The sequence below is a fragment of the Solanum lycopersicum genome, chromosome 11 (genome assembly GCF_036512215.1).
Source record: "Solanum lycopersicum chromosome 11, SLM_r2.1".
Classification (NCBI taxonomy): Eukaryota; Viridiplantae; Streptophyta; class Magnoliopsida; order Solanales; family Solanaceae; genus Solanum; species Solanum lycopersicum.
In genome coordinates, this window is record NC_090810.1 from 1,661,957 (window position 1) to 1,676,524 (window position 14,568).

Genomic DNA, 14,568 nt, shown 5'->3' on the forward strand with positions numbered 1-14,568 from the left:
ATTATGTAAAAAGTAGGAGTATGAAAGTAATATGAAGATTCGATCGAACCTGATTGTATTGAATTGATTCACGTCATTTTTTCAATTAAATCGTATTTTTATTGAAGTAAATAATCGTCGGAATAATTGGAATGATCTTTTCTATTTATGAAAAAATTAAAATTTTCTTAACCGAATCGAATACTCTTAAATGTATGTAAATATATTTTATATGTTAACAATATCTTCAATTTAATATATTAATATATTTTATAACTTTTTTTAAATAAAGATATAACCTAGGTGGCTAGGTACTTCGTCAAACAATACGACAAAGCATATGCAAGTAATTCTATAAATGTTTAAGATTAAAAAAATACGGTAACAAGACTTCAAAATTTTTGACATGGTGGTGAAGAATTGAAATTTTACTTCAAGAACATATCGACGAAAGAAATTATTAATAGTTAATTTTGCGGTGATATTTAAAGTAAAAATTCAAAAATTGATCGAACCATACCGATACCGAAGAGAAATTGATATGATTGGGATGATTTTCAAAAATGTAATTTTGGTTACATATTATAAAATACCCGAAAATTGGAATGAGATAATTTTTAAAAAATAACCAATCAAACTGTCTCATTGACAAGCCTAATAAAAAGTATTACTATAAATTATACTTCCTCTCATTAAAAAAGAATGACCTAGTTTGTCTTGGAACGAAGTTTAAGAAAAGAAATAAGATTTTTTTATCTTGTGGTTCTAAATTAAAGTTATGTCTAATGTACCAAAATGTACTTTAATCTTGTGCTCTTAAACATGTCACCTCAAAAGTTAAAGTTAAAGTGTTACAAAAAAAAAAGGATCATTCTTTTTTAAACAAACTAAAAAGGAAATATGATCATTCTTTTTTGGGAAACTTTCACATATAGCAACTAAAAAATAATAACTTACTCTTTATAGCTATAGTTTGATAATTATAATTTGTAGCTACATGTTATATGGAGGAGAAGGTGAACGAGACTAGGAGAGAGAGAACGAAAAAAGTGGGGAAAAGGTGAATTGTATATTGTACATATGTATTTGTATATATGGCAAGTGATATTGAGAAAGGAAGGAGAGAGGCGAGCGGGACTGGGAGAGGGTGGAGAGAGGCGAGAGAACGAGCGGGACTGGGAGACGGAGGAGAGAGGCGAAAGAGGAAGGAGAGAGGTGAGCGAGAGAGGGCAGAGAGTTGGACAGAGGTGAATTGTATATGTATATAATTGTATGTTATACATATATATTTATATATAGGGCAAGCGAGATTGGGAGAGGGAGGAGAGAGGCGAGCGAGATTGAGAGAGAGAGAGAGAGAGAGAGAAGAGAGGCGAGCGAGAGATGGCAGAGAGTGGGAGAGAGGTGAATTGTATATGTATATAGGTTAAATAATTGTATATTATATATATGTATTTGTATATCCTGACGCATTATACAAATACAAACATAACTAATTATACAAATTTGAATTCAGCCCACGTAATTAATGTATAATGTTAGTCACGAGTGGGTAATTATAGCAACTATAGCTATGATGAGTAATTAAATAGTATAAGTTTGATTTGTTGCGTAATTTTCCTTTTTTTTTTTCAAATGGAGGGAGTAGAATAAAGTATTGAAAACACCCCTGAACTTGGTGTAAATTGTCAATTTTATTCCTGAAGTATTGAAAATCTCAAAAACACTCACGTACTTACCTAACTAAACTTAGATACACCGTCAATCTATCACATATATAACAAGTGGTCTCAAACTATTGTAGGGGCATTTAACTCTTAATAAAAAATCGAGAGAAGTTTTGAGCACACCCCTAAACTAGACGATATCTCACTTATGTTGCAACTTGCAAAATCTATGCATTTAAGTTTAGTTAGTCAAATACCAAGTTGTCAATAATTTGAGCTAAAATTAATAATTCACATCTAATTTAGAGATATTTTCAATATAGAAAGAAGAAAAGTCAAAAGTTGAGAAATTTCGAACTTATAATTTCAACTCATAAATCACTTCAAAAAAAACTGCGTGATTCTAATTTATTACATGGATGACATATACGTAACTTCACAAAATAATGATCATGGAGATTACACTATTTATTATGGAATATCAGAACTCACGATCTTAACGTTGAAAATGAGAGAGTTTTTACCATTCACGCAACCATCTTTTGGCTATTCTATGAGATGATATTATTTATTTTGAGCAAGATACTCCCTCTGTCCCTATTTAGTTGTCCACTTTAGAAATGATACACATATTAAGGCACCAATGATTATCATAGGTTAGTTACAGTTTCACCCTTATAGTACAACTCATCAAGTACAATACATGTATTTTTTGGTTCAAAAAAAACATGCATTACAACTTGGTAGTACTAAAAAAATTCTAGAATTAAATAAGGACATATTAGGAAAAAAATAATTGTCCTTTCTTGATTTGTTAAAATGAACAAGTAAATAACGACAGATATAAAAGAAAATATGGACAAGTAAATAAGGACAGGGAGAGTATATAATACATCAACTTATATGCATGTTTCATTAGATTTGTCACTTTGTTTCAATGATTTGTTTTGTGTAAAATCATGATAACCGAAATCATAACAATAAATAATTAATATAATAATGATTCTACAACAGATTAACATATCTACAAATCAATAAACCTCAAAATTAAACAGATAAAATCCAAAATCAAACTGAACAAATCAATACACAATCCTATTATATTTCATTACGAATACTAAACATCCAACTTAAACCAAATTCTAGACATTTAATTTAAACGAAAAATAAATAAAAGATAAGATATGGATAAGTACCTATTCGAATCCTTTATTTAGAGAATCCGACACGAGTACGAGTTCAAACCAACTTAAACTAAATCATAAGACATTGATTTTTTTACCTAACTAGACCCAAATTAAGAATGCCCCAAGAATTTTGTGGCCAAGTTTTCTCTTTTGCCTTCATCAACAAAACCCTTGTCCAAGCAACCCAACCTTCCCAAGACATTCTTTTGTCCCATGGACTCCCCCATTCCAAGATCAATCTTAGCCCCTTCTCAGCCTCTTTTTCAGCCTCTTCAAACTCCCCTTTGCTCAAATAAATTTGCCCCAACACCACATGAGGCTCACCTACAAAAGGGTTCTTGTCAATACTCATCACTAACTTCTCTTTAGCCCAATCTAAACCTCTCTTAGACCCTTGACAAACACCTTCCCAATACAATTCTCTTGCCATTTTTTGCTCTTCTGCATCCAAAACTCTTGTGCAATTGTCGAAAACCGGTGGAATAACAAGCTCAATCTCTTCGTCCCTCCCGGATACAACAACCCTTTCGCCATTACGCCTTCTTTGTTCAATAATTATCTCTTCTTCTCTTAATATGAGAGTATAAATTGCACCCATTCTTGACGCTGAATTCATCCATAGCCCGGGCTTTCCATCACCGGGCCATAGAGTTGTTTGCGAATTGTTTCCAGTGAATTCCAATCTCCCGTTAGAATTCTCAAACAACAAATCCTGAAAATTAAACAACTGATCACTGAAATCCGCCATTGTCATTAGTAGAAACACAGCTACTAATCTCCTCGAAACCAAAACATCTTCACCCGTCTTAATATGCTTCACAATTACACCATCAACAGGCAAAATCGACCCCAGTTTCTTCCTCCACGCTTCGTTTTCATTAAACAAACCCTTCTCCTTCGCATTACTCAACGACGCCATTGAAAGCTCGAGATGCTCAACAAGCTCTGAATCAGCATACCGAAACAACAAATCGTCGTGAATTAACGACTGACGAGGCACAATACAGAACAGATGAATCAATCTCTCAGCCGCTTCACCGACGTGACGACGTACAGTTTCCCGTCCGGTGGACGGATCGAATATAGCTAGATTCACATATGAATTTGAATAAGCTGAATGGAAAAGACCACAAAGACAAACGGAATTTGGGGCTTTCCAGATTTTGAGAATTTTGTAAATATCGATTAAGTGATCGAGAAAACTGCCGTGTTTATGCCAACATTCGCCGGCGCCGACGGAACGTAAAACGGCGATAAGGCTAGGGAGATCTTTGTCGATTGATTCGAATTCTCCGCGTAAAAAAGGACGGCATGATTCTAAAAGGGAATGGAGATTAGTAGGAGAAAGAGAACTCAGTGATGATGGCATTTTTTATTTTTTTTTGCTTGGTTGAGAAACAATGGCGGATGCAATTATGGAGGAAGAAGAAGAAGATAGGATTATGATGAGACGTATAAGAGTAGGAGTTGATCACTTGTTTGTTGTCACCTTTTGGGTTCGGGTTCGGGTTCGGTGGTCTTTATTAGGGAGCGTTTTACTCTTAACGTGAAATTATCTAGTACGATTTTGAATTCAATTGGGTTTTAATGTACAATTTTATGACACAATTTGAATTTAACTGAATTTCAATAAGGTACTCCCTTTGTACATTTTTATTTGTCTTGTTATTAGAGAATGTTAACGTGAAATTATTTAGCGCGTCTTCGAATTTAACTTGGTTTCAATAAGGTATTCTTTTTATTTTATTTGTCATGTTACGTTTTTTAAAAATTTAAATTATATTAATTTGATATTTTAAATAAAAAAGTTAAATATTCAAAAATAATATTAATATTAAAGATTATAAATTTTTCGTTTTATATATTACATTTTTCAAATTGTATCATATCCTTTATGTATTGTCATATAACATATTCTTGTAAGATGTTATTATATTATCCAAAATATATATTTATTTATTTTTGTTAAACAAATTATTTTTATATATAAATTCAAAACGATATATTTATTAGTTTCGACGTATTCATCAGATTCATTTGGCCATTCTGAATAATATTATAAGCAGCTTTTCTAACAAAAGTAGCTCTTTTTTAATGTGTAATTTTATTTTTAAAAATTGTTTAAAGATAAAATTGTTTATCATTAGAATTGAAAAACTAAAATTTATTAAAATTTTAAAAAATTCAAAGTTATTTTCATACCAAAATAATACAAAATAATTTCAATTTATATTCATATTTCAACACAGTTTTATTTCTAAAGTACTATGTTCACTTGATTTTTCAAAACTTTTTTATGATTTTATGTTTAAATATCTTAAACTATTTTCGATTATTATTGTTAAAGATAAAGATAAATAAAGATAAGGATAGAAGTGAGAGAGTTGAGTACAATAATATACAAATTGACAAGATCGAGGAGTACAATCAATTTTATTTGATGTGTTTGTAATTCATAAAATTCTTCTAATTTTGAAAAATTAGGCGATTAAATAAATTTATATTATTAATTATTTATTATAATTATAATTTATTATAAATATCACTCAAAAATAATATTATACACTAATTATATGGGTTGAGTTTGAGATTGTATAATTAGCCACATTTGTATGTGAATAATTCGTCATAATATACAAATACATATGTATAATATACAATTATCCAACCAATATACATATACAATTCACCCCTCTCTCACTCTCCGTCCTTTCTCGCTTGTCTTTCTCCTCCCTCTCCAGAAATTCAAAGATCAGAGTGCTAGTGTTGTTGGCGACATTGGTTTCCCGGTTCCGCCTCTCTCCTCCCTCTCCCGATCTCGCTTGTCATATATACATATGCATATGTATAATATATAATTATCTAACCAATATACATTTACAATTCACCTTTCTCCCATTCTCTCGCTTGCCTCTCTCCTCCCTCTCCCAAACTCGCTCGCCTCTCTCCTTCCTCTTCCAATCTCGCTCGGCTCTCTCCTCCATCTCCCAATCTCGCTTGTCATATATACAAATACATATGTATAAATTACAATTATCTTAACCAATATAAATATACAATTCACCTCTCTCCCACTCTTTTCCTCTCTCGCTCGCCTCTCTCCTCTCTCTCTCCCAGTCTCACTCGCCTCTATCCTCTCTCTCCCATTCTCGCTCGTCTCTCTCATCTCAATAACATGTAGTTACGAATTGTAATTATCAAACTATAACTATGGAGAATAAATAGGCTATTTTTGAGTATCTATATGTGAAATTTTCTGTTTTTTAATTTTAATACATCTTTTAAATAAAAAAATTTAATAATTATTTATTATAGAGTCGATATTATAAAAAGAATGTCATAATTAACAGTAAAATTAGAATTGTTGATAAATAATTTTAAATTTTTTAACTTAAATTAGTAGAAATATACATCTATTTTTAATATAAAACAAGTACAAGTAAATAATATATGATATTTCAATTTTGAGTGTGTACAAAATAAACACTTAAATTTGTACAAAATTATATAAATAAACATATTCGTCCTGCGTGATGTCTTACATCTCAATTTTGTGTTCTATGTGGCATCATATGTATATTATGTCACGTATGACATGTGTTTTGTTTAATTTTATATAAATTTAAGTATATACTTGTGTATATCTAAATTTAAAAAATATAAATATTAATTAAAATAAAATTAAATAACATATTCATGTATTATATCCACTTTCTTCCAGTATTCCATATTTGCAATTTGTAGTATTTTGTCCCTATTTCTGTCTAATAAATTGTAAAAGAGGAAATTAGTTCATCTATCAAAAAAAAATGATCAAAGTTTAATTAGGCATAATTTTAAATTTTTCTTTTTGTAGTAAATCATGATATTTGATAAATTAATCAAACACTTGGTTCTCTGATTACAAAATATTGAATCAATACAAAGAATCTCATTAAATTGAATCAAACCTAACAAAATACACTAATACGTCTTTTAATTATTACAAGTTTGATTCAGTAGAAATATTTTCTCTTCGAAAAAGTCATTTTAGCAAAAAAATTTAATTAGAATCTAATCAAAATAATAATTTAATATATCTCGCATTATATTATTTTATTTTTTTAAATATTTTTATTATTTTAACTTTAATAAAAAATCAATTTACCTTTTGCTTAATAGATTACCATTTCCACTTTCTCTTCCCAATAAATGTTGCATGTTATTTTCACCTAAATCAACAAGAAGTCACCAAATAATAGAAGTTATGTCATTTATCTCATCAAATATTAATATCAATCGTGATAGAATAATTATATTTTGATATCATTATTTTTAGGTATAAGTTTTAAATTTAAATTCTGTTAAAAACATCTTTTTATTAAAGAAGTGTAATCTAATATAAATCTTTATATTTAATCAATACTCAAAATAGAAAAAAAAATTAGAAAGAAAAAATCATCGATTATATTTGGGGAAGTTGTTGGTCGAGTATTTAATGATTCTATATAAACCTTCACTTAATAAGTCTTTTTTCTTCTTCTAAACGTACGATTCATTTCCATTTATTACATTAAATAAAAAATATCGAATAACTTACCTTCCAAAGTTTATATATATATATATATATATATATATGTTGAGATCAAAATAATCAAAATGCATTATGCGGAAGTTAATAGTGTAAACAACTTACGGTCTAATTTAAAATAAATTAAAATGATAAAAATAATATATTTTATTCTTGAGAGAAATATTGAAAACAATTCTAAATTTGATATAAATAATTAATTTTATTTTCGAACTATTGAAATTATTGCCAACCTAAAAAATATATATACTTGACTAACTAAATTTTAAATATATATTCGATCGATTTACCACATGACCTAGCAAATTATCTCAAACTCTAGTAGAAACATAAGACTCTTAATAAAAAGTTGAAAAAGTGTTGAAAATACATCTAAAATTGTCGAGAATTGAGAGATGTATTTCATTTATGTCACAAGATAAAAAATGCATTGAAGTTCAATTTATTAAATTAAAAAGTAGTTTTAAGACGGTGAATAATTCAATAACAAAAATAACTCTTATACCTTTTAGGGTCGTTCGATTGGAAACAAGTTATTCAACAGGAATATAAGACAACTTATCCATCACTATAATATAAATGATAGAATAACGTATTCCAAGTGTAAGAACCAAACAAAACATCAAAATTTAATCCAATTTCTTTTTTTCTTCTCATGACTATTTATTTTTTTCTCTCCCACCAAACGAGTCAATAGTAAAAACCTTAGGCTTATTTGGACTAATCCGACCAAGATGCGTTTTTCTTGGCTATATTGTCTGGATTTTTTAGTTAACATGTGCATTCTCACACATATATATAGCAATTTCTCACCAAAATTTACGGCCAAAATGCATGTAAAATATAGTAATCTATCAAATTTTAGAGACCATTTCTCACTTTGTTGAAGTTTTGGTAGTTGTCACTTTGTTTTTCTAATCAAGATCTCAACTTTTTTTCCCTTTTTTGTTCTTCTTTGACCTTCCCATGTCTTAGCAGTAGTTTCCCTTCTTGGGTTTATTAGCTTTTTCATTGTTTGTTAGTAATTTATAATTACTTGCTATGTTTATGTTTGTTTCTGATTCTGTTGTGTTAGCATAGCCTATATACTTGTGATATTGTTTTTGTTGAATCTTGATTTGGTGGGGTTGGATTTGAATGCTTGTTGACTTGTTTTTAGTAGTTGATTGTTTGATTTAAGTATCAAGATCTTATTTTTATTTGTGTAAAAGAAAGTTTTTGATGTTGGAAGGAAGGATTTAGGGGGTTTAATAGAGGAAACAAAATGGGGAACACTTGTGTAGGACCAAGTATATCTAAAAATGGAATCTTTCAATCAGTTTCAGCAGCAATGTGGCGATCCCGGTCACCGGATGATACTGCTTCCACTGTCACTAATGGTGAAAGTGGTAGGGTTGAAACACCAACTTCTGCTAAAGAAACTGAATCACCTTTGCCAGTTCAAGATAAGCCACCAGAACCAATGACAATGCCTAAGTTAGAAGAGAAAGAGGAGGAAAAACCGAAGAAGCCCAAAAAGCCGGCTGAAATGAAGAGGGTGTCTAGTGCTGGACTTAGGACTGATTCTGTGTTACAGAAGAAAACTGGGAATTTAAAGGAGTTTTTTAGTATAGGAAAGAAATTAGGACAAGGGCAATTTGGAACTACATTTCTTTGTACTGAAAAAGCAACAGGGAAACGATATGCTTGCAAATCGATTGCTAAGAGGAAGTTGTTAACTGATGATGATGTGGAAGATGTTAGAAGGGAAGTTCAGATAATGCATCACTTGGCAGGACATCCTCATGTTATATCGATAAAAGGGGCTTATGAGGATGCTGTAGCTGTTCACCTTGTTATGGAGTATTGTGCCGGGGGTGAGCTTTTCGATAGGATTATTCAACGAGGACACTATACAGAAAGAAAAGCAGCTGAGCTCACCCGGACTATTGTTGGAGTTGTAGAAGCTTGTCATTCTCTTGGTGTCATGCATCGTGATCTTAAGCCTGAGAATTTTCTTTTTGTTGATCAGAAGGAGGAGTCACTTCTCAAAACAATTGACTTTGGGTTATCAATATTCTTCAAACCAGGTAGTTTTGTATGATATGTACTTCCCTTCTTTTAAACTGCTTTGAGACACTTTGTCAATTAATGGGTACACAATTAGCTTGGAATCTAGTAGAAAGAGTAAGCATGAAAATTAAATGAGTTCCTCGTGATATTGTTGCTAAAAACAAGATATAAATTCTGTTTCTTTCGGTGAAATAGCGAAAGATGAGTTTAAATAGAGTAACATGAGGAGTGAGGATTCATGTAATCAACTCCAACTTGCTTGAGAATGAGGCGTACAAGTAGTATAAGAAGTTGTAGTTGCTACCGTTGTTTCTTTTAGTGAAGTACAAAAAGCATATCCAATAACAATGGTTTTAGAGAAAGAATTCTCCAATGGCCCACCATCCTCTACTCCAATCCTTTCCCTTTATTCTTTTTGTTGACAAGGGAACCCGCAGCTACTACCTTTCAGGTGCATATACAAGGTAAACCCAACTCCAGTGTAATAGCGCACAAACCGCCCAAGAGAAGTAAACAACAATAGGCAAGCCTCATGCGACCAGCTCAACCAAGAAAACATGCAGGGTACCTGAGACCCCCCTTTTGGATATCCAACCCTTTTCCTTCATAGGACGCATTGATAGAATAGATTGACATCGTCTTTTTCTGTTAAAGTGCCTCTTTGTATACGATGATTTTTCTGCACTATGAACAATTTGAAGTTATCAAGTGTTTCGGTTTGGGTGCCTTCAACATGTTGTGTCACTAATGCTGACTCATAATGATATTGGGATTTTAATCAGGTTCTACACGTAATTATACAAGCAGTCTATGAACTTGAGTTATATGCATTATCTTTTTAGTCACTGTGATTCGGATTGTGTTTTATCTTTGACTTCTTCATAAAACTTACTGGACAACTATTTGATCTATTTTAACATTTTCTTTCTTCTTTATTCTATGTTGTCCTTATTTATTCTTTTCCAAACTGCTTTTTAATTGATATTTTTCTCTTTTCAGGCGACAAATTTACTGATGTTGTTGGCAGTCCGTATTATGTTGCACCAGAAGTTCTCCGAAAACGTTATGGTCCTGAAGCTGATGTCTGGAGTGCTGGTGTAATTATCTACATCTTATTAAGTGGAGTACCTCCTTTCTGGGCTGGTAAGCATTCCCAAGTCATCAAAATTGGCATTTATTGGCTACTTTTAGGCTTTCGATCCCGTATTTGGCTCTTCTACATTTAGTTCACTAAAAGTTATCTACTTTTCCACTTCTAAGTTCTACTTACATTTTGAGAAACCTAAAATGTGCATTTGTTATAGGAAGAATTGATGTCTTGTAGTTCATATTTGCCGAGATTGACTTATTTTGGTACATAGACATTGCAGCACCTCTATCAGACATTTCTTTCACTATTACTCCCTCTGTCCCAAATTTTTTGGCACACTTTCTTTTAATTATGTCTCTAAAAAATGTCACCTTTCTATAATAAGAAAGAATTTAACTTCAAAAAAAGTTCTCTTTTACCCTTACTGAAATGACCTATAGCCACACAAATGTCCCATATTTATTTTAGACCAGAAATTTCAAAAGTTATCCTTTTTTTCTTATAGGAGGTCAGTGGTTTTTTTCTTCTCAAGGATGACGAAATCAATGTAAATCCAATTAGAATATTCTATCTTCAGTAATTAATTCATTAGATTCTTAAATAGGCAATGTTATTACTTCACTTAAGATCTCCTTCTGAATTGTTTTGGAATCGGATTCGAATCTGTGTTGTTCGGACGCTTCAAAATCCCTGTCACACCCGGATTTATCCGACAAGATTTGGATGTGGGTTTGGTATCCATGCTTAATTTGGTCTTGGGTTGCTTTGACTACATCTATGAACAAGAAATATTGATTAATTGGGTATTTGGTTTGATATATATACACTTTGCTATTACACGAAATATCTTATGAACAAAATTTTGGCGTTTATAAAGAATTAAATGTTATGAAATTTTATTCAATAACTCTAATTACTCGAAATCCATACTTATACATGACATACTATACATTTAGTGGAGGGTCTCACTACCTGCATCCATACTCTCCAAATGCTAAAATTATGTGATGATGAATTGGCCTCTAGATCAGCACCTGAGTTCGTGCAACGTAGGTTCTGATTGTGTTCTGGTACTTAAAGTTACTTAGTTAATGTCAAGATTTTTTAAGGTGCGAGAACATATAAAGAAATGATTCAGAGATTTTCAGTTTGTTGAAATAATAGTGCATGTATGGAAAGGGGCATTGGAAAATTTTACAGGGCTAAGATGAATGGTGTGATGGCCGATGGAGGTTGAAATGGTCTTTTGGTTAATCCATTGGTAGAGAAGTGGATGATAATAGAAAGATGGCTGATGTAATGGTTGGTTTAAACAAGAAAACATGAAAAAGGCCTTTTCATTTTACTTGATTTATGTTTGTAAGGAGAAAATACCGTGTTGTACTGTATAAATAGTTGGTCAAACTTGGTATATTACTATGGATTATTCCGGCAGATTCCTTACATGTTTGCCTGTTCTCTCTATATTCAAAGAAAGTCGGTCAACTACTGAACATAAGGGAAAATCGAGTCATAATTATGTTCATGGACAGGAACATGGAAAGGCTTTCTGGAATCAAATACCGCCCTTCTAACCACATATCGTCTTTTTTTATTGTTTTCCAGAACTAATTTTTTCTATCATACAGAAAATGAACAAGGAATATTTGAACAAGTCCTGCACGGTGATCTTGACTTCACGACAGACCCGTGGCCAAGTATTTCAGAAGATGCAAAAGACTTGATGAGGAGAATGCTTATTCGAGATCCAAGGAAACGTTTAACTGCACATGAAGTTTTATGTAAGTAGCGTCTTCTTCTGATTTCTGGATTTTAACTTGTAAATAACAACTGAGCTAATGGGGTGAACTTCAACAATATTTGGTTCTTTGAAAGATTATCATCTTCTCAATGCAGGGGAAAGGTCTGCGTACACGCTACCTCTCCAGACACCACTTGTGGGATTACACTGAGTTTGTTGTTGGTTCCGATTATTTCATGTCCTGTTAACAAAACCATACTTTTCTTTTGAGATGAGAAACTTTGATAGTCACTGAGGGTGATATTATAACTTTTGTAGGCCATCCTTGGGTTCAAGTTGATGGTGTGGCGCCTGATAAGCCTCTGGATTCAGCAGTTCTGAGTAGAATGAAGCAATTTTCTGCAATGAACAAGCTCAAGAAAATGGCTTTGAGAGTGAGTCTATCAATCTGCAAGATAACGATTGACCAAAAAAAATCTATTTATGTTGAAACTAGTCTGCTAAATATTACGTTGTACGTGCTACAGGTCATTGCTGAAAGCCTATCTGAAGAAGAAATTGCTGGTCTTAAAGAAATGTTCAGGATGATAGACACGGACAATAGCGGTCAAATAACTTTTGAGGAGCTCAAAGATGGATTAAAAAGATTTGGCTCTAATCTGAAGGAGTCTGAGATCTATGATCTTATGCAAGCAGTAAGTATCATATTAGTCCTTGAAACATTTTTTGAAAAATCTATGATTTTCGAGCAGTATGTCTGAGATGGATGAATGTAGACACTTATTTCACTCTTTCACGCTAGTGTTCGTTATTAAAAGTACTGAAATTTTTTATTTTGAAGATACTTAAACTTACTGTAAAATGATCTCTCTTTTTCCTTTTATGTTAATGTTGTATTAATCCAACTGATATATAGGATAATTCTCTAGATTTCTTTTCTTTCTTATTAACCTCCCTCTTCCAGTAGGAGTACGTATGATCTATTCATTGTTCGGTGAAGACGGGAAATAATTAAGAGAAGAATCACTTATTTTATCCTTCTCATTGCAGTAATTATTTGTATTTTTAACTCTATCATCAGCTTGTGATCAAAAGCGTAGATTGGTTTAGCTTCATGCCATTGTTAGATCTTTCATTCAACCAACATCAATGATGACGGTGCACTCGAGTAACTCCTTACATTCTCCGAAATTGCAGGCTGATGTTGATAACAGTGGAACAATTGATTATGGTGAATTTATAGCTGCAACATTACACCTTAACAAAATTGAACGAGACGATCATCTTTTTGCTGCATTCTCTTACTTTGATAAAGATGGAAGTGGCTACATCACTGCAGACGAGCTTCAACATGCTTGTGAAGAATTTGGCATTGGAGATGTTCGAATGGAAGAAATGATCAGAGAAGCTGACCAGGACAATGTAAGTTCTTTTTTCTTAGCTTTGACGTCTTGATCCTTGTAGTAGTTAACATTTGTCAAAGAACTAAAGACGTATTTCACCCGAACATGGAAGATATCCAACATGTGTTGCTTGTATTATGGTCTCAGTCATGGAAAATTTTCATACTTTCTCAGGACGGACGTATTGATTACAATGAGTTTGTTGCTATGATGCAAAAGGGAAATCCAGTGCTTGGTGGTGGCAAGAAAGGTCTAGAGCAAAGTTTCAGCATTGGATTCAGAGAAGCACTAAAACTATAGGTCTTTGAAGAGTATCTTTTGTTCCTTTAGGGTCGTTTCGACGCGAGATACTGTTTCTCTATTAGTTTCTTCATTTGAATATTTGTGTTTTTAAAGAGTGTATAGTATTTAAACTAGTTTTGCTAAACAGATTGCTATTTTCCAGTTCAATTTTCAGTTCATTCCAAATTTTGCACAATTTTTCCCTTTAAGTTTTCAGTGATCCTATTAAGTAATTGTATAACATGGGATGTAACAACATTATACTGCAGTTTTTAATCATGCTGTTAATTGAAATCTTATGTTACTGGTATTATTTCATAAGGTTATAGTATTTATATTGTATCGTAGAGTATTGTTTTGATGAATACAATATTTAGATAGATTGTATCGAATCCCTCGTTATGTAGTGTCATTTATCAATAATTGAAATGATAAATCTACGATAAATGTATTTATCATTGTATTCTATGTTCTTCAATTCTAGATGTCCACAAAATAGATACTTAAACTTGTTTGAAACTGAACAAGTATATGCATACGTGGCATAACAAACATAGATTTCAATTAAAGTATGAATTGTCACGAATGACGCATGCG

General features: G+C 31.8%; 2 protein-coding genes across 2 annotated transcripts; one reads left to right on the forward strand and one right to left on the reverse strand.

The window, feature by feature from the left end:
- Positions 1–2,720: 2,720 nt before the first annotated feature.
- Positions 2,721–4,529, reverse strand: LOC101256540 (uncharacterized). The gene has a single exon (XM_004249882.5). The coding sequence runs from the start codon at positions 4,200–4,202 to the stop codon at positions 2,925–2,927; it is 1,278 nt and encodes a 425-aa protein (XP_004249930.2). The 5' UTR covers positions 4,203–4,529; the 3' UTR covers positions 2,721–2,924.
- A 3,458-nt stretch (positions 4,530–7,987) lies between these two features.
- On the forward strand, positions 7,988–14,265 carry LOC101256827 (calcium-dependent protein kinase 1). The gene is made up of 7 exons (XM_004249883.5): positions 7,988–9,472; positions 10,455–10,598; positions 12,174–12,326; positions 12,605–12,720; positions 12,814–12,981; positions 13,484–13,708; positions 13,864–14,265. Exons 1-7 carry the CDS (start codon positions 8,668–8,670, stop codon positions 13,987–13,989), a joined length of 1,737 nt encoding a protein of 578 aa, XP_004249931.1. The 5' UTR covers positions 7,988–8,667; the 3' UTR covers positions 13,990–14,265.
- Positions 14,266–14,568: the final 303 nt, after the last annotated feature.